The following is a 25,880-nucleotide window of genomic DNA, read 5'->3' on the forward strand; positions in this document are numbered from 1 at the left end:
TATGGAAAACCAAATCACACGACTCTCCTATGAGTCAACTAAAGCAGGTCTTTGAGAATTCTATCTCACAGGTAGGTATGTACAGTTTTTATTTATTGCTTTTAACCTTTTGATAATAAACACTGAATCGTTCGCTATAAAGTATTAAATTGATATTCAATAAAATTAGGAATGCGAAACCGAAATTATTGATATCATACAAAAATTTAATTCATCACTGCGAAATTTTCCGTTTATTCATAAGGTATAAATATCTTTAATCAATCAATCCAAAATATTTTAAAAATTCGTCAGGAGTAAAACTAGGTAAAATAGCCGAAATTACTTTACCCAAATGAGGGACGTATATTTTTGGTAATATTTGATTGATTAAAGTGGGATAAAAGACCAAAAAGATTTTAATTTTATTTTTACCATGTTTTTAAAATTAATATTGTAAATTTTTAAAATCAATATATTTAAGTTTGTAAATATTTAAAAAAATCTAATATTTTTAATATAAGTTTGTAAAATTAATATATATAAATATTAATAATATTTATATGAAATCTTATGCATTTTAAATTTAAGTTTGGTGTGAATTTAAAAACAAAAATTTACTTTATTTCATTAAGTTAAAAAATTGATTTCAAAAATTCGTCGTAAGTTGAAGACTAGGTCGATGAACCGAAATTGCTTTACCCGAGGGTGGGACGAGAAATTTTGCTATCATTATTTTTAATCTTATTGATTTAAAGTATGCCAAAAACATTAAAAAACCCAAAAATCTTTGCTTTTAAAACAATCGCTTTAAAAATGACAAATTTTAAAATTTTGTCGAGGGACGAACTAGGTAAACTTACCGAAACGACCCCAGTCTAAAAAGAAACAAAATTTTAAAATAAATTAATTAATTGTTTTATTAGTTGAAGTTTTTTATTTATTTAAAAAAAATAAAAAAAATAATAAAAAATAAAACCTACACCCCATGCGATCGCATGGGGTCTACACTATAAACTCATGCGGTCGTATGGGTTAGAAAAGCTGGACAGAATAAAAAAAACCCCAGTCGACTGCATCTGTCTCCACTTATACACACACAAACACGCAAATACTCTCAAATCCCTCTCAAAAATCTTCAATTTTTCATCAAATCACTCGAAATTTCGTGCTACAAATCACTCTAAACATGCCTTTTCTTGGAATTGGAAGGAAGAAGATATCAAAATTCACTCCTAAACTCTTTAATTCATATTATTAGTGTTCTTGAGCTAAAGTTTACCTAATTTAATTTTGATAATTTCTAGTGTAATTAGAGTTAAATTGTTAGTATATTATGCTTGTATAACCTAGATTGATGCTATTTGTTATGATTTGAAGCCTTAAACTTCAAAATTTTTAGAAATCTAGGGTTTGTGTTCTTGAGCAATTTGGGGCTTTTTGATATAAACAGGTTATGGACGATTTTTGTTATGGATTATTGCTAAATTAAGTAGTGTGACATGTTTAGGTAGCTAAATGATCAAAACTTTGATCCTAAACATGATATTTGAGCATCAAAGTGGACTTTTTAAGTCTAAAATTAACGAACTTGATTATTTTGATATAAATGCCATTTGAAACTTGTTTAATTGCTAGTAATGATTATTTTGACATGTTATTTGAGTTGAATGCTTATGAACTTTGTATGCATTTTCATATGTGCTTATTTGAAAAATTGTAGAATTGATAAAAATATGAAAATGAGTATAAGTTTAATATGGATTAAACATGTTATTGTAATTGTTTTAATTTGTTATTTTGCTAACACTAATGCATATTTGGATGCACAAATTTTGTGTTTAATGTGTTTTGCATAGAAATACAGATACGGACGGTGCATCATCGTCTAGACGACCTGAACAAGAACCTGATCCGGAAACACAGCTAGAGATGCAATATCACGAACCGGAGTAACAACAGGAACAATAACAACAACATTATGATCAACACATGCCATACTATGAGCCGGAGCCACAATTTTTTACCGCCTACGTAGTATTTCCCGTTCACCATGTAATAGAACACTCGAGAATTCATGAACAGGAGTTACACCCCAATCTAAGGTTTGATAGAAGTTGGAGAGATTACCCGACGTACCAAAGTAACAAATTTAAGCTTTGGACCAAAAATGTAGAAGTACCAAGGGTAATAGATGGGGAGCCTTTGGAAAGGGTTCACCTGGCTAACCCAGTTAGGCAGCATCTAATCCAAAGGTATGACAGCTCTTCTTTTACTGATTGGGAACGTTTATTTACCACTCGTAGGCCTGTATATAAGGAGTGGTGTGTTGAGCTAATGAGTACCGTAGCCTTAAATAAGAATGTAGATAGGTTAGACGATAAGAGTTTTCTTAGGATTTTACTTGGAGGTAGGATGTACAGTGTAGCGACCCAACAAAATCGTCATTGACGGCGCCATCTACTTAGGTCCCGTTACGTGGTCATATGTCTTTAAAACAACGTTTGACCCAAAATATGTCGCATTCATTTCAAATGTAAGGATGTTTCAAGTTTACAAAAGTAGTTCAACGACTATTTACATTATAACGTTTAAAGTACAAATGAAACCTATGCGACACAAAGTAAAGTAAGTCAACAGACGCCCATATATGCATGTATACTCGACATCCAAGCAAGTATCAAAAAGAGTGCGGAAGCATGTATCACATAGCGTTCAAGGACCTGAGAAAACATATAGAAAACTGTCAACGAAAAACGTTGGTGAAATCATAGGTGTATTAGTAAACGTTATATTTGAACCACAAGATTTAATATAGTTGATTATCCAAATAGTTTGCAGTCCAAAGTTATTGTTTATATCACGAGCACCCAATTATCAAGACTTAACTGTTTTGTACCCTGTTACGTAGTGTTAGAACATACACTATACTCGAAAATATATTTCATCCGCTAACGGTAGCGAACCGTCCGAATGAGGCTCGTCAAGCCCATGTGATCACATAATATAAGTTCACATTTACACCCTGCAAGTGTAACTAATGATAATTGAATTGAGGCTTTTTGTTCAAACTCGCACGTGGAATGTTTGATTTCGTACTTGTGTTCAAAGTATAAAAGTATGATACGTATATGTTTCTCATCCCATAGTTTAAAGCGTAAAAGTTGTTGAAAAGGTGGGACTATGATCTCACCTTGAGTGCACGAGTAAAATAAGGTACTTCACTAAGTAACGTGTGCAAGAACGGATGCTAGTCTTGACCTAAACAAGTAGGTCGTGTCAATAACGGTAAACACGATTGGTCAAAGATGTTCAATTAGTCCTATGGGTCATTACGACTCGATTATATAGCATGTGAATCAAGTTGGCAAGTTTCATGCAAGAATCAAGTATACAAGAAGATTGGAACGGTTTAAACAAGTATTTGGTTAAGTTTGACTAAAAGTCAAACTTGGTCAAAGTCAAAGTCAACGGGGTCGGGTCAGGTATCCGACAATTTTTCTTCAATTAGTAATCATATATAAACATGTTGGCCAAGTTTCATGTTAATCGGAGTTGCGAGTAAGCGGGGATGAATTTGTGAAAACAAAAAATAAGTTGGTCTACGTTTTCAGCACAGGAGCGACGCACCAAAACCAGGAGCGGCGCTCTTGAGGACCAGAAGCGGCGCTCTTGTTTTCAGGAGCGGCGCTCCTGATGTCTGATGAAAAACTCCACAAAAATGCCTACCAGGAGCGGCGCTCTTAGTTCAGGAGCGTCGCTCCTGTACCTGGGAAATGCTGTTTCTGAGTTTTATCAAGTGCACGGACCAAACTTCAAACAAGCATAACTCATGAACCGTAAACATTCAAAACAAGTATCTTATATCATTGGAAAGGTATTTCGACATTCATCAAACAAGTTCATCATTTACCACAACAAAAACCTCGTCGAATGATCGTTAAATGTTCATAATCAAAGGTTCAAGTTCTAAAAATGCATTTCATGATTTGGGCAACCAATTTACATGTATGATATGCTGTTTCGAAGGTAATTAAACATACAATACAACTAAACACTTACTAACAACATCTCATGTCATTCAAGGAATCAAAAGTTCATTTTAAAGTTCATCAAACCTTAACCCAAAATCACAAAATCAATAATCATGTTTATGAAGTTTTCTCAATCAACCTACACATCAAATTGAAGCTAATGATGCTAGTAACACATTTAATACATGAACTTTTAACATCTAACAACATTTAATCATCCAAAATCCAAGATTAAACACACCCATTTGATAAGTTCATGCTAGTTACTCAAAACAACGAAATCGAACATACAAATCATATATTCATGTTAGACTTGAGCCACAGACACTAACTAACACTTTTATAAGTCAAAAACATCAAGAACAAGAAATCTAGTGATTTTATAAAGTTACCCAAAATTGATGAAATCGGTATACAATCGATGAGGAAGTTGCAAGGATTCCAAAAATGTAATTTGTTTTCCCTGACCCTTAAATTTCTCTTCTCCATAACCTAACTTTTCTGTAGCCAACCTTACTGTAAAATTTCTATTTGGTTTTCATAACTTAAACTTTTATGCTGTTTGTCTTTTTTTTACGCCTTTACAACCTGTGCTTTCCCCGTATTACGAGTAATATTTTTGTAGCTATAGTATATTAAGTTTCCATCTAATAGATTTTTTATAAATTTATTAAGTATTTTCCATTGGGTATAAATTCTTCTTATATATACATATATATATATATATTTTTTTCCTTTCTTTCTCTCCTATTTGACTATATTGGATTATATATTATTCTTATATTGATATACCGCCTAGTTGTAATTTATATTATAGTATAACTTACATTTATATATCCCTTTTTAGTTCTAAATATTATAATTTACAATTTATACGAATTTATCTTATTCATATTGTTTAGCTTGTACTTGGTCATCTTTTTAGTGCACAAAGTAATATAGATCCTTCACATAGTTATGGTCACTTGAGGTCATGTTCTCCTGTTTTAGGGGCGGGTAGGCCTAGAGGGGTTAGAGGAGGTTGTAGGGTAGCCACCGTTGGTAGGATTAGAGTGGGTAGTTGGAATATAGGAACCTTGACTGGTAAGAGGATTGAGCTCGTTGATACCTTCCTTAAGAGTAAGGTAGACATAGTGTGTGTTCAAGAGACTAGATGGAAGGGTGAAGAGGCGATAGAGATTCAGGACTATAAGTTGTGGTACTCGGGTTCTAGGATAGCACGGAACGGGGTAGGTATCTTTTTAGGAAAACTACATAAAGATAACGTTGTTGACGTGGGCAGGTTTAGCGATAGGATTATGTCGGTTAGTTTAATTATTAAGGAGGAGACTTTCACGGTCATTAGTGCATACACACCTCATGCGGGTTTAGGTGATGCGGAAAAGAAGAGTTTTTGGGAATTGTTAGATGAGGTGGTGAGGGGGTGCCCAGCCGACCATCGACTGATTATAGGTGGTGATCTGAATGGACATATAGGAGTGGAGGCAGAAGGTTATGAGGGAGCCCATGGTGGCTTTGGGTTTGGTCCTAGAAATGAAGAGGGGCGCTCAATTCTTGAGTTTGCCATTGCCCACGAGTTGGTGGTAGCAAACTCTTTCTTCAAGAAGAGGGATGCTCAGTTAGCCACATTCCATAGCGGGGGTCGCAGCACCCAGATTGACTTTTTGCTTCTTCGTAAAGGGGAACTTAGGACATGTAGGGACTGTAAGGTCCTTCCAGCTTTGACGTGCTCCTCCCAGCACAGATTGCTGGTCATGGACCTAGTCACTAGGGGAAGAGTTGGCAGGAGGGCTAGGGCTGTACAACTTAGAATCCTTTGGAAGAACCTCTATGGAGCAAATGCGGAGACTTTTAGAGCGATTGTTGTTAATAGATTGAGTGTAGAAGAGGATTACGTTGCCCCTACGGACGTAGACCAGATATGGAATCGCATGGCGTCCACTATCAGAGATGTGGCAAAAGAGACCTTAGGAGTGGCTATAGGGACATCGAGAGCCCATAAGAGTAGAAGAGAGTCGTGGTGGCTTAGTGACGATGTCCAATCGAAAGTCGCGTTAAAGCAGACGAGGTTTAGGGAGCTCATTACTCTTGGAGAAGGGACACCTGAAAAGAGAACTAGGGTAGAAGAAAGATATAAAGAAGCTAGAAGAGAAGCTAAGAAGGCCATAGCAATTGCAAAAGACAAAGCATATGAAGACTTATATAGAAAACTAGACTCTAAAGAGGGAGCTAATGACATATATAGGATAGCCAAAGCTAGGGAGCGAGGAAGGAGGAACTTAGGTAACATCAAATATATCAAGGATGTAGCAGGGCAAAGTATAGTGAGAGAAGACCTTATTAGGAAAAGATGGGAAGAATATTTTGCATCCCTTTTCGGTAGGGGAAGACCAGAGCGGAATGGTGAACCCCACGAGGTTCAGGAGTTTCAAAACAACTGTTTCTGCACGAGGATTAATCAGGAGGAAGTTAGATTGGCCCTACGAAAGATGGGGAGAAACAAAGCAGTAGGACCAGACAAAATTCCGATTGAGGCGTGGAAGTTCCTAGGAGGTGACGGGGTTAGATGGTTGACAAACCTTTTCAACACGACGTTTAGAAGTGCAAATATGCCTATGGAATGGAGACTCAGTGAGGTTATTCCCATTTACAAGAACAAGAGAGATGCGCAATTATGTAGTAACTATAGAGGTATAAAGTTACTCAGTCATACTATGAAGCTTTGGGAAAGAGTGATCGAGATGAGGCTCAGACGCGAGACAAAGGTTTCAGAGAACCAATTCGGCTTCATGCCAGGACGCTCGTCGATGGAAGCGATTCACATAGTTAGAAGCCTTATGGAGAAGTATAGGGAAAAGCAAAAGAACCTACACATGGCGTTCTTAGACTTGGAAAAAGCTTATGACTGTGTCCCGCGTGCGCTGATTTGGAAGACTCTTAATGCTAGGGGAGTCCCAAGTAGATATATAAGATCTATTAGAGATATGTACGAGGGGGCGAAGACTCTTGTACGTACGACGGTAGGAAACACAGAGTTTTTCCCGGTAGAGGCTGGTTTACATCAGGGATCTGCCCTTAGCCCTTATCTTTTCGCTTTGATCCTAGACGAGTTGACTCATAGGATACAAGACAACATCCCATGGTGCCTGATTTTTGCCGACTATATTGTATTAGTTTCGGATTCTCAGGATGAGCTTAACAGGAGGCTAGAGCAATGGAGGATCGCCTTAGAATCAAATGGCCTTCGGATTAGCAGACTTAAATCGGAGTACCTTAGATGCGATTTCAAGGGGGGCGAAGAGGAACACGATGATATAGTGGATATCAGAATTGGGGATCAGATTCTACCCCCGCAAGAGTCCTTTAGATATTTAGGCTCGATGCTTCACATTTTGGGAAGGATAGATGAAGATGTGACGCATCGTATACGAGTAGGATGGTTGAAGTGGAGGGCTGCGAAAGGGGTGTTGTGCGACAAGAAGGTCCAACTTAAACTGAAAGGTAAATTCTTTAAGGTGGCAATTAGACCAGCCATGTTGTACGGATCAGAGTGTTGGCCAATGACGAAGGCCCAAGAGAGGAGGATGGAGGTGGCAGAAATGAGGATGCTTAGATGGACGTGTGGTAAGACCATGCTAGATATGATACCAAATGGAGTGTTTAGGGAGAAATTGGAAGTTGGGAACATCATCAACAAACTTAGGGAAGGACGACTTAGATGGTTTGGGCATGTTAGGAGGCGCCCACTTTTAGCCCCAGTTAGGAGAGTCGAGACCCTCGCCGTTGGCGGCGTAAGGAGAAGGGGTAGACCTAGACGTAGGATGGAGGATAGATTAAAGCTTGACATGAAAGAGCTCCTACTGACGGAGGACATGACTTCTGATAGGAGCCTGTGGAGGAGTAGAATTAGAATTATTGAGTAGGTTTTTTTTTTTTTTTTTTTTTTCATTGTGTTAGTTACTTTTATTATACAACTACATATATAACTATAACCAGATATTCAATAACCACACTATTTATACCCCTACATGGTTTATATGCCTTTGTATCTATGTATATGTTTTTAGGCTATATATATGTACCGATGTATATGTTTGTATCTATATATATATCTAAGTGCATGTATTGGTGTATGTATGTTTGTCTGTCTTGTATCTGTACCTAGGTATATATATCTACGAATGTATCTATATGTATTTATGTTTAAGCATGAGTTTTTTTTTTTTCATGCTTTCGTGTGGTATATATATATATCGGTGTGTGTGTGTCTGTGTGGGTGGGTATATATATATATATATATGTATATGTATATGTATATGTATATGTATATGTATATGTATATGTATATGTATATGTATATGTATGTGTATATATTTTGTTTGTCTGTATGTCTACCTGAAATTAATGGTTATGTGCACTATTTTATTCATGCTCTTTGCCCTACTGTTGTGCATTACTGCTATATGTGTCCCCTTTATGGTTACTGTGTATGGTTGCTTCTTGCTAGGTGCTCATTACTCGTACAGGCACGTATCATTTGCCCTCTCTATTTCGTTCTTATGAGCTCTTCGGGCCGGAGGTCCTTTAGGAAGCAATCTCTTTTGCGCTAGAGTAGAGGGAGGGACGACCTTATCTAGGCGCGGGTTCTATACCCGCGGGTGGAGTAGTGACTTCCTTCTAATCTAGGGTACGAGGAATGATTGTCTACACTCACCTCCCCCATACCCCATGATGTGGTAGCGTGGGGGTACGTGATAGTACTATATTTTACTACGAAATACGTTACAATTTACACAAGTTTTAATTATTTATTTACAAATGGGATATACCTAAACCTTGCTACAACACTATAGGCAGTATACCTAATCGTACAGTAGTGTAGTTTTTAGTAAGTCCGGTTCGTTCCACATGGAGCGGGCTTATTGCACACTATATTTTTTAAACAATTATATTTGTACAAAATATATTATATTAATAATATATAAAAGGGGGTTTACCGTTTAATGACCGGTTTGTCGATTTTATATTTTAAGCGAAGCGTAAAGTAAATGACGATATTTAACCAATATAAAATAAATAACAATAATTAAAATGACAATAAATAAAAGTACGAGGAAATATGAAATAAAATATATTATGCTTATTTAAACTTCCGTAACTATGATATTTGACGTTTTGATTTTAATTTATTGTCCTGGGTTAATTGTCCTTTGTCCTGGATGTATTTGAAACCTATCTGGTTTTTGTCCACAATAGTTCATCGATCATAATTATAAAATGCTCGGCAAATTTAACCTTATGCCCGAAGTCAAATATTCCAACTAACTGGGGATTCGAACTGTAACAAGGTCTTAATACTTTGTTTAATGAATACACCAGGTTATCGACTGTGTGTAATCCAAGGTTTTAATACTTTGTTAACAATTACACCAATTACCCTTGAATGTAATCCACCCCTGTTTTAATGAGTCCATTGACTATTAATCCATCCCCGTGTCCGGTCAAATGAACAATTATTAGTATTTATAGATATCCCGCCCATCGTGTCCGATCGAGCGTATGTGGTTATTTATATCTAGGTCAAATTGTAAATCTCTATATTAATTTAATGAGGTATCATTTAGTTAATATAAATCCCATTAATAGCCCATAGTCTAATTTCCACAAGTGTCGTTCTTTTGTCCAAACCCCAATTATGGTACAAAGCCCAATAACCCCATCTTTAATATTTAGCCCAACATCATAATTACTTCGGCTCAAATAAGCATAATAATAACTTAGTTACGAGACATTAATTTAAAAAGGAGAACATAACTTACATTGAGTATTTATCGCGTAGTGTTACACGGACAGAATTTCGACTTCAAAAACCCGTAAAATAACCTTTACATAACCCAAACTAATCTAATATAAAACTATCCTATACTATATATATATATATATATATATATATATATATATATATATATATATATATATATATATATATATATATATATATATTATATATTACAGAGTATTATTATTATTATGTATATATATATTTTTTTAAAATTGCAGAAGCTCGTGGCCTTTTATAGGCATTTTGGAATCTGGCTGCTCCGCGAGTCGTGGCCTTCAAACTCCGCGAGTCGTGGAGTTTGATTTTTCAGCTCACAATTTTTTGGATCTTAGCTTGTCGACATAATTTATATATAAATATAAAATATAAATAATTAATATAATTATTTATATATTATATTATATTCTTGTGCATAGTAGACTTGTAATTTTTAGTCCGTTGCGTCGGGCGTTGATAGTTGACTCATGTCCCGGTTCCGGATTTTCGAACGTCCTTTCGTATAATTTAATATCTTGTACTTTGCGTTCCGCAACTTGTACTTTTGTCATTTTTAGACGTTTCTTATCAATAAATTGAACCACTTGGATTGTATCTTGTACATTTGAGCTTTTTGGTCATTTGCATCTTCAAATCGTCGTTTTCGCCTTTTGTCTTCGCACTTATTTAATATAAACGATTACAACTTAAAATAGGAAAATTACAACTAAATAATTTACATGTTGGGAGGATATTGCTACTAAATATATGTTCATTTGGAGCACTATCAAATATCCCCACACTTGAATGTTGCTTGTCCTCAAGCAATACAGAACTTGAAATATAATACATCACACGAATCACTTCTTTATTCTTCACACTTTATACATTAGTGATTTTGAGATGGCGGTATGAACAATAGTAATAACGATGTGGTTTACAGTCCCACATGACTATAAAAATTTAGATCCTTTAGGAAATTAGATCTTTATGAAAACATTTGATCTTTTGAAAATTCATTCTAGCTTTTATCCTAGATAAGTTTTCCGGAATAACCCTTCACCGGTGTTTGCAAAATGTTTTTGTGGGTTTTGTGGGTTTCAGATTTGAAAATTTTAGCTCAAAACTTATGGTTTTGTGTCACCCACTTGCTAACCTTGTATTAGAAAAGCAACACGTCCAGTATACTTGCTCCGTATATTACCTTTCGGTAAACTACCGTCCGGTTGTAAAGGAAAGCGATGAACAAGAAACTGTTAAGGCAATGTCTAATGACATGCATTTGATTATGGTCCAAAACGTGTCGGATGCTATTACTATCCTTTGTAGGAGCAATAGTAAGATCATCCTATAATTTTTCGGTCTGGCACAAGGTCATGTCTCCGACCATGCTATGCAACCACCGTTCTTACGGTTGACACCCGATTTGGTTCAGGTGACCTAATGAATTCCAGGTGAATTCCTAGGATTTTACGTTCAATGGTAATGAACGCATTTAAAATGGGTTTTCAGAAAACAAATCGGTTTGTAATTTTGATCAAAATATTTTCTCGTTCAAGCTTGAGTTTAGATATCATTGAATTCCATGAGTTTGAATTCTCAATCTTTAAGGTCAATCTCAATGATTGAGTAATATCAGTCTTAAAAGCTGATTTTTAATCTTTAAGGAGATTATCCTTTCTGGGGATCTGATTCATTAGTCTTATCAAGCTAATTTGCACGGTGCCCCCCATTGTACGAGATAAATCCTTCTCATGGTTAGGATAAATCTGACCACTTGGCGACCCTGTTTCATGCTGAGGTCCGTGGATTTCCTGCTGATTTTAGAGATGACTTTTCTAGATTTTTCGTCAACCTACAGCTGGTCTGGACAACAACTTCCTGACCTAAATCAAGAAGCGCGTTTCTTTTTCGGAAGACTTTACTTCCTTTTAATGATGGAATTGATTCATTGTGTAGATCCATCTTTTCTTTCAAATGTATTACAGTAAATCGGGTAAAACTGTCAATTTAGTCCAAAACAAAAGCACCTGCAATAACTTTACAGAAACATGTGATAGATAGTTTTTAATTGAATAACTTGGTACATTCTCCCCACACTTGGCTTTTTTCATGCGTCTTTTTATATCTTAATAAATAAATTCAAGCGTTTTAGGGTGTTTCTCAATTTATGTCCTTTCCGAGGTAACGATAATTTCGGTATTAACACCTAATTTTTACCGTTCATAAATATATATAAACATGATTTTAAATTCATTTAGTTGAAATTTTTTCAAATTTTCATAAAATTTGGCGTATAAACCCGAGAGAATTTATAACCCTTCCCCACACTTGAGATCATGCAATGCCCTCATTTGCATGAAATCAGACTCTAATTATAAATTCATGAGGGTGATTAGTGTAGAAAAGTGATTGAAAATACCCAGTTTGTAATTACAAAGCTCGTCAAATGATAGATGGCGCGCCTCATCGTTCATTCCTTCTTGTTTTATCACCTATGTTTTTTTTTCCTTCAAAAATGGTTGCTTTTCTGAACTGTTTGCTAATCTTTAAAAATGCGTTTTTTACCCTAATTTATTATGCATGTTTATTAACGAGTTATGCACTAACCCGAACCCCTAATTTAACGTTAAGTGGGGTTAAACTTCTCCACACTTAGCTGACGACATGTGAAGTCGGTAGAATAAGTTCCACGAATTAAAATAGTGAGCCAGTTATTTACATCTCGGGTGGTGTATAATATATCAATGGGTTTAAAGTTTAGACTCACCCGATCGTCACTACTTAATTCTTTTTTAAGTGTAGCTTTTAGTAAATGGATATGTCTCTTTTCTGGTTCTTGGTCAAATGGATCGATATACACCGACATACATATTATAGGGTGGACAATTCCTAACATTTCCTTCCGATCATTCTCGGGATAAAAGTTTTCACCTCTATTACCCAATTGGGTAAAATCCGAGGTGTCAATATCTATTACAGCTCGTAGTTCATCTTTGGTAGATGACTCGTCTATTGAGAATATTGGGTTGGAAGGTTGTGTAATGGTGAAGTTCGGTTTGGCCTCGGGGGTAAAATTTTCAACGTTATCGTTTTCTCAAGAGTACCAATTTGTCACCCTTACTTCTTCTTCATCATCCATTGATGGATTGATGATTTCGTCGGTAGAGGCTAATGTGTCATTATGTTGTGAAATTGGTAAGACTGAATAAAAAGTATCATCGGGATAGTTGGTGATTTCGGAGCTCTCGAATTCATCAAAATTCGATGATATGAGATTTTCTTGTACAATACTCCTCAGATCAATAGGTGTGTAGTCTGATAGAGTTTCAGCTTGCCAGTTTACAAACTCTCTCATTTGTTCATTTTGAGCATTGAGTTCTTCGAGTTTGATTTTCATATTGTCTAATAAATTTTCAGACACGTAATTTTCCTCGTCTACTGGTTGTTGAGTTTGGAAATATTCTTGGGAATAATCCCAATTTGAATTGTATTCTTCATAATCATTCCATTCAGGTTTCGTGGGTGCGTAATTTTCCATAGGAACCTAATAATAACATTCCCATGTTGAGTGATAATCTCTACAGATTTCACAACCAGTTATTGTTTCGTCATTCGTGATCCAAGATTGACCGAACGAATTGTCATCAACACTCGGTTGAGAGTATTGATTTCGTAAGTCGTAAAGAGTTTCCAAAATATCTTCGAGACTTTTCATAATGCGCTTATTACCAAATTTTAATTATCCTATTAGTTATAAATATAAAAATTATATAAGTTATCAAATTAATAGACTTTTCTGCTTTTGCCCACGTTTCGAATAGCCAATAGATGCAGCAGGGAGCTAGAACCCTTTAAATCGGAAGCTCACAACTCAGCCACTAACAAATCCAACTATTACTACGAAGCAGAAAATTTGGATGTCTATCAATTTAACCACTTAAAATAAATTTTCGTTTGGAATTATTAGAGAAGAAGTAGAGAAAATTTCGAAGTCCTAAAACTAGCGTGGCGAGAAATAAGAAAGAAAAAGAAGCGCGTCGAAAAATATCGAGAAATAAAAATAAGAAAGTAGCGCGTCGTGACTTAAAAGGCACTAAAATTTTAAAATCGTCGCAAAATTCTAAATCACCTAAATCTTAGTCTAAAGAAATAGCACTTAAGGGATTTTACGGCAAAGCCTAAAAATCTAAAAATAAAAATACTACGGCAAAACTAAATTTAAAATTAACTACGAACGATAAAAATATTACGGTTACACTAAATAAAAGGATACAAAATATAAAAATAAAAAGTGATAAAATTACTTATTTTTATAAAAATATTATTTTTATATTTATTTTATAAAAGTATTAATTTATATATATAAATAAAACTAATTAAAATTTAAAATACAATTTAATTAAAAATTAAAACTAATTATATTAAACTAATAAAGTAATTAGGGTTTAAAAATAATAATAAATAATATTACTTCGTAATTAAAGCGAAAATAGGGTTTCTGTCAGCGCGTCAGGGCGGCTTCGCGAGTCGTGGTGTTTTAAGCCTGCAAACTCCGCGAGTCGTGGAGTTTTCATTTTCGGTTTTTTTTATATTGTTTTTCTAAAAATATATATAAATATATTTATACAAAAATAAATTAAAAATATAGAGTTTCGCCGACTTCCCCGGCTGTGGCGCCAAAAACTTAATGTGGAAGCGTGGGGGTACGTGATAGTACTATATTTTACTAAGAAATACGTTACAATTTACACAAGTTTTAATTATTTATTTACAAATGGGATATACCTAAACCATGCTACAACACTATAGGCAGTGTACCTAATCGTACAGTAGTGTAGTTTTTAGTAAGTTCGGTTCGTTCCACAGGGAGCGGGCTTATTGCACACTATATTTTTTAAACAATTATATTTGTACAAAATATATTATATTAATAATATATAAAAGGGGGTTTACCGTTTAATGACCGGTTTATCGATTTTATATTTTAAGCGAAGCGTAAAGTAAATGACGATATTTAACCAATATAAAATAAATAACAATAATTAAAATGATAATAAATAAAAATACGAGGAAATATGAAATAAAATATATTATGCTTATTTAAACTTCCGTAACTATGATATTTGACGTTTTGATTTTAATTTATTATCCTGGGTTAATTGTCCTTTGTCCTGGATGTATTTGAAACCTATCTGGTTTTTGTCCACAATAGTTCATCGATCATAATTATAAAATGCTCGGCAAATTTAACCTTATGCCCGAAGTCAAATATTCCAACTAACTGGGGATTCGAACTGTAACAAGGTCTTAATACTTTGTTTAATGAATACACCAGGTTATCGACTGTGTGTAATCCAAAGTTTTAATACTTTGTTAACAATTACACCAATTACCCTTGAATGTAATCCACCCCTGTTTTAATGAGTCCATTGACTATTAATCCATCCCCGTGTCCGGTCAAATGAACAATTATTAGTATTTATAGATATCCCGCCCATCGTGTCCGATCGAGCGTATGTGGTTATTTATATCTATGTTAAATTGTAAATCTCTATATTAATTTAATGAGGTATCATTTAGTTAATATAAATCCCATTAATAGCCCATAGTCTAATTTCCATAAGTGTCGTTCTTTTGTCCAAACCCCAATTATGGTACAAAGCCCAATAACCCCATCTTTAATATTTAGCCCAACATCATAATTACTTCGGCTCAAATAAGCATAATAATAACTTAGTTACGAGACATTAATTTAAAAAGGAGAACATAACTTATATTGAGTATTTATCGCGTAGTGTTACACGGACAGAATTTCGACTTCAAAAACCCGTAAAATAACCTTTACATAACCCAAACTAATCTAATATAAAACTAACCTATACTATATATATATATATATATATATATATATATATATATATATATATATATATATATATATATATATATATATATATATATATATATATATTTATTATATATTACAGAGTATTATTATTATTATGTATATATATATTTTTTTAAAACTGCAGAAGCTCGTGGCCTTTTATAGGCATTTTGGAATCAGGCTGCTCCGCGAGTCGTGGAGTTTTTGGCCTTCAAACTCCGCGAGTCGTGGAGTTTGATTTTTCAGCTCACAATTTTTTGGACTTAGCTTGTCGACATAATTTATATATAAATATAAAATATAAATAATTAATATAATTATTTATATAATATATTATATTCTTGTGCATAGTAGACTTGTAATTTTTAGTCCGTTGCGTTGGGCGTTGATAGTTGACTCACGTCCCGGTTCCGGATTTTCGAACGTCCTTTCGTATAATTTAATATCTTGTACTTTGCGTTCCGTAACTTGTACTTTTGTCATTTTTAGACGTTTCTTATCAATAAATTGAATCACTTGGATTGTATCTTGTACATTTGAGCTTTTTGGTCATTTGCGTCTTCAAATCGTCGTTTTTGCCTTTTGTCTTCGCACTTATTTAATCTAAACGATTACAACTTAAAATAGGACAATTACAACTAAATAATTTACATGTTAGGAGGATATTGCTACTAAATATATGTTCATTTGGAGCACTATCACCCCACTTTCGTTGGATTGGGTATTGTTGTTGTGATGAATCTTTGGATTGGTGTTTGAGAGAATTTAGTGAAAGTATTAAAGAAAATGGAAATGAAATGGATAATGAAAGGAGGTGGGTGTTGACTAGTCCATCTAGTCACATCTTTGATCAATTGGCAAAACTAGTCCCTCGAGTTCGGTTGCGGGTGCGTGAATTACCTAAACGAGATAATTTAGAAACGCGTATTAACGAAAGGTGTTATAATTATATAATGGACTTTAGAATAATTAAACAGAAAGTAAATGGAAAAAGGCGAGATGTTACATTACCTACTCCTTAAAAGAAATTTCGTCCAGAAATTTAAGTAAGCATAGTGGTCGTTGTTTCTTCCTCGAGATCTTGCGTTTCCAAATCCGTGAATAAATGAGGGTATTTCCTTTGCATTTGATCTTGTCTTTCCCAAGTAAACTCGGGTCCCCTTTTGGCATTCCAACGGACTTTAACGATAGGGATTCTACTTTGTTTTAGTGTCTTGATGGAGGTGTCCACAATTTCAACCGGTTCCTCCACAAAATGAAGTTTGTCATCAATAGTAAGCTCCTCGAGAGGGATGACGACATCGGGTTCGGCAAGACACTTCTTCAAGTTTGACACATGAAAGGTAGGGAGAACGGAGCTCAATTGAGGCGGGAGATCTAAACGATAAGCAACGGTTCCAACACGCTCCAAGATTTCGAAAGGACCAATATACCGCGGATTTAGCTTCCCGCGTTTCCCAAAACGGATTACACCTTTCCAAGGTGCAACTTTTAACATTACGCGCTCACCGACTTGAAATTCAAGGTCGTTGCGTCTTTTGTCGGTATAGCTATTTTGACGACTCCGGGCCGTCCTAAGCCTATCTCAAATTTGAACGATCTTCTCGGTTGTTTCATGAATGAGTTCGGGTCCGGTGATTTGTGCGTCGCCAACTTCGGCCCAACAAAGAGGAGAACGACATTTTCGGCCATATAACGCTTCAAAAGGTGCGGCTTTAATACTCGCGTGGTAACTATTGTTGTAAGAGAATTCGGCGAGAGGTAAGTGCTTGTCCCAAGCTTTTACAAAATGGACAACACAAGCTCGTAACATGTCTTCCAAGGTTTGGATTGTGCGTTCGCTTTTTCCATCGGTCTCCTTCATGCCGATGAAATGTGCGGATTTGGTAAGACGGTCAACAATAACCCAAATAGTATCATAACCGCCCACCGTCTTTGGTAGCTTGGTGATAAAATCCATCGTTATCCTTTCCCACTTCCATTGTGGGATCTCGGGTTGTTGAAGTAGTCCGGACGGTCTTTGATGTTCGGCTTTGACTTTGGAGCAAGTTAGGCACTTTCCAACATAAGTAGCAACGTCCCTCTTAATGTTCGGCCACCAATATTGTTCCTTGAGGTCGTGGTACATCTTATTGGCACTGGGGTGGATCGAATATATTGACTTATGGGCTTCGTCTAAAATAAGGCTTCGTAGGTCTCCCTAACTAGGTACCCAAATTCTTCCGTCGAAATATCGGAGTCCGGTTTCTTTAACTTCAAATCGAGAGGTGAGGACGTTCAAGTATTCAAGAGAGATGTTTTCATCCTTGAGAGCCTCATCTTGGGCTACACGAATTTGACTATTAAGGTTGGTGTGGATGGTGATGTTTAAGGCTCGGACACGTAGAGGCACCATTCTTTCCTTTCAACTTAAGGCATCGGCTACTACATTCGCTTTCCCGGGATGGTAACGAAGTTCACAATCGTAGTCGTTCAAAGTTTCAATCCACCTTCGTTGTCTCATGTTTAGTTGTTTTTGATCGAAGATGTGTTGGAGGCTTTGTGATCGGTGAAGATAGTACTCTTGGTTCCATAAAGGTAGTGTCTCCACATTTTAAGTGCAAAGACAACGACTCCGAGTTCGAGATCATGTGTCGTATAGTTTCGTTCATGAATTTTCAATTGTCGAGAGGCATAAGCAATGGCTTTCTTTTGTTGCATCAATACACACCTAAAACCATGTTTCAAGGTGTAGTGACCCGAACTTTTCCATGTTTATATATATTAATTGAGATGATATTTACATGATTAAATGTTTCCAACATGTTAAGCAATCAAACTTGTTAAGACTTGATTAATTGAAATATGTTTCATATAGACAATTGACCACCCAAGTTGACCGGTGATTCACGAACGTTAAAACTTGTAAAAACTATATGATGACATATATATGGATATATATATAGTTAACATGATACTATGATAAGTAAACATATCATTAAGTATATTAACAATGAACTACATATGTAAAAACAAGACTACTAACTTAATGATTTTTATACGACACATATATGTAACGATTATTGTTGTAAAGATATTTAATGTATATATATCATATTAGGAGATATTCATACATGATAATATCATGATAATATAATAATTTAAAATCACATTTGATATTATAAACATTGGGTTAACAACATTTAACAAGATCGTTAACCTAAAGGTTTCAAAACAACACTTACATGTAACGACTAACGATGACTTAACGACTCAGTTAAAATGTATATACTTGTAGTGTTTTAATATGTATTTATACACTTTTGAAAGACTTCAATACACTTATCAAAATACTTCTACTTAACAAAAATGCTTACAATTACATCCTCGTTCAGTTTCATCAACAATTCTACTCGTATGCACCCGTATTCGTACTCGTACAATACACAGCTTTTAGATGTATGTACTATTGGTATATACACTCCAATGATCAGCTATTAGCAGCCCATGTGAGTCACCTAACACATGTGGGAACCATCATTTGACAACTAGCATGAAATATCTCATAAAATTACAAAAATATGAGTAATCATTCATGACTTATTTACATGAAAACAAAATTACATATCCTTTATATCTAATCCATACACCAACGACCAAAAACACCTACAAACACTTTCATTCTTCAATTTTCTTCATCTAATTGATCTCTCTCAAGTTCTATCTTCAAGTTCTAAGTGTTCTTCATATATTCTACAAGTTCTAGTTACATAAAATCAAGAATACTTTCAAGTTTGCTAGCTCACTTCCAATCTTGTAAGGTGATCATCCAACCTCAAGAAATCTTTGTTTCTTACAGTAGGTTATCATTCTAATACAAGGTAATAATCATATTCAAACTTTGGTTCAATTTCTATAACTATAACAATCTTATTTCAAGTGATGATCTTACTTGAACTTGTTTTCGTGTCATGATTCTGCTTCAAGAACTTCGAGCCATCCAAGGATCCGTTGAAGCTAGATCCATTTTTCACTTTTCCAGTAGGTTTATCCAAGGAACTTAAGGTAGTAATGATGTTCATAACATCATTCAATTCATATATATAAAGCTATCTTATTCGAAGGTTTAAACTTGTAATCACTAGAACATAGTTTAGTTAATTCTAAACTTGTTCGCAAACAAAAGTTAATCCTTATAACTTGACTTTTAAAATCAACTAAACACATGTTCTATATCTATATTATATGCTAACTTAACGATTTAAAACCTGGAAACACGAAAAACACCGTAAAACCGGATTTACGCCGTCGTAGTAACACCGCGGGCTGTTTTGGGTTAGTTAATTAAAAACTATGATAAAATTTGATTTAAAAGTTGTTATTCTGAGAAAATGATTTTTATTATGAACATGAAACTATATCCAAAAATTATGGTTAAACTCAAAGTGGAAGTATTTTTTTTTAAAATGGTCATATAGACGTCGTTCTTTCGACTGAAATGACTACCTTTACAAAAACGACTTGTAACTTATTTTTCCGACTATAAACCTATACTTTTTCTGTTTAGATTTATAAAATAGAGTTCAATATGAAACCATAGCAATTTGATTCACTCAAAACGGATTTAAAATAAAGAAGTTATGGGTAAAACAAGATTGGATAATTTTTCTCATTTTAGCTACGTGAAAATTGGTAACAAAAATCTATTCCAACCATAACTTAATCAACTTGTATTGTATATTATGTAATCTTGAGATACCATAGACACGTATACAATGTTTCGACCTATCATGTCGACACATCTATATATATTTCGGAACAACCATAGACACTCTATATGCGAATGTTGGAGTTAGCTATACATGGTTGAGGTTGATTCCAAAATATATATAGTTTGAGTTGTGATCAATACTGAGATACGTATACACTGGGTCGTGGATTGATTCAAGATAATATTTATCGATTTATTTCTGTACATCTAATTGTGGACAACTAGTTGTAGGTTGCTAACGAGGACAGCTGACTTAATAAACTTAAAACATCAAAATATATTAAAAGTGTTGTAAATATATTTTGAACATACTTTGATATATATGTATATATTGTTATAGGTTCGTGAATTAACCAGTGGCCAAGTCTTACTTTCCGACGAAGTAAAAATCTGTGAAAGTGAGTTATAGTCCTACTTTTAAAATCTAATATTTTTGGGATGAGAATACATGCAGGTTTTATAAATGATTTACAAAATAGACACAAGTACGTGAAACTACATTCTATGGTTGAATTATCGAAATCGAATATGCCCCTTTTTATTAAGTCTGGTAATCTAAGAATTAGGGAACAGACACCCTAATTGACGCGAATCCTAAAGATAGATCTATTGGGCCTAACAAACCCCATCCAAAGTACCAGATGCTTTAGTACTTCGAAATTTATATCATATCCGAAGGGTGTCCCGGAATGATGGGGATATTCTTATATATGCATCTTGTTAATGTCGGTTACCAGGGGTTCACCATATGAATGATTTTTATCTCTATGTATGGGATGTGTATTGAAATATGAAATCTTGTGGTCTATTATTATGATTTGATATATATAGGTTAAACCTATAACTCACCAACATTTTTGTTGACGTTTTAAGCATGTTTATTCTCAGGTGATTATTAAGAGCTTCCGCTATTGCATACTTAAATAAGGACGAGATTTGGAGTCCATGCTTGTATGATATTGTGTAAAAACTGCATTCAATAAACTTATTTTGTTGTAACATATTTGTATTGTAAACCATTATGTAATGGTCGTGTGTAAACAGGATATTTTAGATTATCATTATTTGATAATCTACGCAAAGCTTTTTAAAACCTTTATCTATGAAATAAAGGTTATGGTTTGTTTTAAAAATGAATGCAGTCTTTGAAAAACGTCTCATATAGAGGTCAAAACCTCGCAACGAAATCAATTAATATGGAACGTTTTTGATCAATAAGAACGGGACATTTCAGTTGGTATCAGAGCGTTGGTCTTAGAGAACCAGAATTTTGCATTAGTGTGTCTTATCGAGTTTGTTAGGATGCATTAGTGAGTCTGGACTTCGACCGTGTTTACTTGAAAAATGATTGCTTAACAAATTTTGTTGGAAACTATATATTTTTAACATGTGAACATTATGTGATATATTAATCTCTTAACGCGTTTGATATTATGTGATAGATGTCTACCTCTAGAACAAGTCCCATTGACTCACCTAATAATAATGAAGAGTCAAATGTAAATTGGAATGATTCGTGGACTGATTCACAAGTTCCCGAAGAGGAACCGGAAGAAGAGTCGGAACCGGAAGAAGAATCGGAACCGAAAGAAGAATCGGAACCGGATGAAGAAATAGAACCGGTGGGGGAAATAATAAAATGGTTAAGTAAAAGAAAATCATCAACCAACCGACCAAGGTTAATTATGGTCAATGGTGTTTCCGCCAAGGAAGCAAAATATTGGGAGGATTACCAATTCTCCGATGAATCGGATTCCGACGAGAATTCCGATGATGTTATAGAAATTACCCCAACTGAATTTAAAAAGGCAAAAGAAAATAATAAGGGAAAAGGCATAAAAAATAGAGAAATCTAATTCCAACCCCGATGAACTTTATATGTATCGTCAACCCCCGAAGTCCTTAAGTTGTAACAATGACCCGGGAACCTCTAAACCACCAGGTTTTTCTAAACCAATGTAGAAAACGACGGCTCAAATTAGGGGAACATCATATATCCCTAGAAACTTGGCAAAACGAACCAAAACCGAAGAAGAAGAAACAAGCGAGTCGGAATAAGATAGTTGTATTCGTGTGGTGTAATATATGTAATATAGTGTGCTTATGCTTTATGATATATGTAAAAAAATTGCTTGTATTAATAAGTATTTTTTTTATGAATCTAACTCTTGTCTATTTTACAGTATAAAAACACAAAATGGATAGACAACCCAATATTTTAAGAGACCTACCCGGAGACATGATTGATGAAATCTTGTCTAGAGTCAGTCAGAATTCTTCAGCACAACTATTTAAGGCGAGATCAGTTTGTAAGACATTCGAAGAATGTTCCAAGAATGCCTTGGTTTATAAAAGGCTTTTGTTCGAAAGATGGGGGATATCACATTGGGAAATCCATAAGTTACGATGTGTTTACTTTAACGCATATATTGCGGGGAACCCAAATGCTATTTTACGCAATGGGTTAAGAAATTATTTTGACTCAATATATCCGAATATTGGACTTCGTGACTTAGAAAAAGCGGCTAACATGCAACATAAAGAAGCAAGTTATGCTTACGGATTAGTAATGTTCGCTTCTCACCAAAGTGAGAACAAGAACATCGGGCTACAACTATTAAACAAAACGTTCCCACAAGTGACGGAGTCGGTAATTGGGGTAAGAAATGAGGTTTTTAGGTTATTACGAGACTGTTGGTCATTACGTAACCCTCGTCCCTTTGACTACGTTACAACACGCTGTCTTATCAGCGGCCATAACGGTTATGTTCCACAAGACCAAGGATGGGAAGTAGTCCTAGTAAAACCAGAATGCATGACTTGTTTCTGGACGTATGAATTACGTGTCTTTATTGCCTTTGCTGAACGACTTGTGTACTAGCTAGAATTATCTTCACAACTATCTTGTATCAAAGTTATTGTGTGCTATATTTCATGCTTTATGTAAAATAAGCGGTATTGTAAGTTTGTAAAATATTGTATAAAAGTTTGAACGCGAAATATTATTATAATCAGTTTTTCATATAGAATTGTAGTAGTTGAATTGTATATTAGCTACTAAGTATGAACTTAACGGGTAGGTACTACCCGAATTTAAACTTATAAAACGCTAATATGAAGAAAAAGCTTTTATAAATGAGTTCATATTATGCTACGAAATACTATTAACTACTCTTAATATTCTGTATGATTAACTTGTTCCATTTGACTATCTTGAAGGAAATGGCACCGACTACTCGACACACCATGAATATGAATGAAGAGGAATTCCGTACTTTTCTAGCTTCAAACATAGCCGCAGTACAGGCTGCGCTACATACCAACAATAACCTTGGATCTAGCAGTACAGGAAATCGTGTAGGATGCACCTACAAAGAATTCACTGCCTACAAACCTTTGGAATTTGATGGAACCGAAGGACCGATCGGATTGAAACGGTGGACCGAGAAGGTCGAATCGGTGTTTGCCATAAGTAAGTGTACTGAAGAGGACAAAGTGAAGTACGCTACGCATACCTTCACAGGTTCTGCGTTAACATGGTGGAATACCTATCTAGAGCAAGTGGGACAAGACGATGCGTACGCACTACCGTGGTCAGCATTCAAGCACTTGATGAACGAGAAGTACTGTCCCAGAACCGAGGTCAATAAGCTCAAGACAGAACTTAGAGGGTTACGAACCCAAGGATTTGATATTACCACGTACGAAAGACGATTCACAAAATTGTGCCTATTGTGTCCGGGAGCATTCGAAGATGAGGAAGAGAAGATCGACGCGTTTGTGAAAGGATTACCGGAAAGAATCCAAGAAGATATAAGTTCACACGAGCCCGCCTCCATACAACAGGCATGTAGAATGGCTCACAAACTAGTGAACCAGATTGAAGAAAGAATTAAAGAACAGACTGCTGAAGAGGCCAATGTGAAGCAAGTCAAAAGAAAGTGGGAGGAAAACGGTGATAAGAATCACCAATACAACAACAACAGCAATTACAACAATAATCGCAACAATTATCCCAACAATCGCAACATCAATCGCAACTACAACAAATGGCCCAACAACAACAACAACAACAACAACAACAACAAGAACTACAACAATCATCCCAACAACAATAATAACCGCAACAACAACAACAATCAGAAGCAGCTATGCCAAAGGTGTGAAAAGTATCACTCGGGATTCTACACCAAATTTTGCAACAAGTGTAAAAGAAATGGTCATAGCACGGCGAAGTGTGAGGTCTACGGACCAGGGGTTAATAGAACGAAAGGAAAAAATGGTGTCGGAACGAGTAATGGCGGAGCAAGTAGTGTCGGAGCAAGTTATGCCAATGTAGTTTGTTATAAATGTGGAAAACCGGGCCACATTATTAGAAATTGCCCGAACCAGGAGAACACGAATGGACAAGGCCGCGGAAGAGTTTTCAATATTAATGCGGCAGAGGCACAGGAAGACCCGGAGCTTGTTACGGGTACGTTTCTTATTGACAATAATTACGTTTTATTTGATTCGGGTGCGGATAGAAGCTATATGAGTAGAGATTTTTGTGCTAAATTAAGTTATCCATTGACTCCTTTGGATAGTAAATTTTTACTCGAATTAGCAAATGGTAAATTAATTTCAGCAGATAATATATGTCGGAATCGAGAAATTAAACTGGTTAGCGAAACATTTAAGATTGATTTGATACCAGTAGAGTTAGGGAGTTTTGATGTGATAATCGGTATGGACTGGTTGAAAGAAGTGAAAGCAGAGATCATTTGTTACAAAAATGCAATTCGCATTATACGAGAAAAATGAAAACCCTTAATGGTGTACGGAGAAAAGGGCAACACGAAGCTACATCTTATTAGTAATTTGAAGGCACAAAAACTAATAAGAAAAGGTTGCTATGCTGTTCTAGCACACGTCGAGAAACTACAAACTGAAGAAAAGAGCATCAATGATGTTCCCATTGCAAAAGAATTTCCCGATGTATTTCCGAAAGAATTACCGGGATTACCCCCACATCGATCCGTTGAATTTCAAATAGATCTTGTACCAGGAGCTGCACCAATAGCTCGTGCTCCTTACAGACTCGCACCCAGCGAGATGAAAGAACTGCAAAGCCAATTACAAGAACTTTTAGAGCGTGGTTTCATTCGACCAAGCACATCACCGTGGGGAGCTCCTGTTTTGTTTGTCAAGAAGAAAGATGGTACATTCAGGTTGTGTATCGACTACCGAGAGTTGAACAAACTTACCATTAAGAATCGCTACCCACTACCGAGAATCGACGACTTATTTGATCAACTACAAGGCTCATCTATTTATTCAAAGATTGACTTACGTTTCGGGTATCATCAAATGCGGGTGAAAGAAGATGATATTCCAAAGACTGCTTTCAGAACACATTACGGTCATTAC

The 25,880-nt window shown here is 35.2% G+C and overlaps 1 protein-coding gene across 1 annotated transcript in view; it reads left to right on the forward strand.

The window, feature by feature from the left end:
• The window catches only part of LOC139868113 (uncharacterized), a 148,952-nt gene that overhangs the window by 74,501 nt on the left and 48,571 nt on the right, over positions 1-25,880 (forward strand). Inside the window, exon 2 of the mRNA XM_071856448.1 lies at positions 4,916-6,574. Coding sequence (XP_071712549.1) covers positions 4,916-6,574 — 1,659 coding nt within the window. The remainder of the gene's footprint in view (positions 1-4,915; positions 6,575-25,880) is intronic.

Source organism: Rutidosis leptorrhynchoides, chromosome 9 (assembly GCF_046630445.1).
Source record: "Rutidosis leptorrhynchoides isolate AG116_Rl617_1_P2 chromosome 9, CSIRO_AGI_Rlap_v1, whole genome shotgun sequence".
NCBI lineage: Eukaryota > Viridiplantae > Streptophyta > Magnoliopsida > Asterales > Asteraceae > Rutidosis > Rutidosis leptorrhynchoides.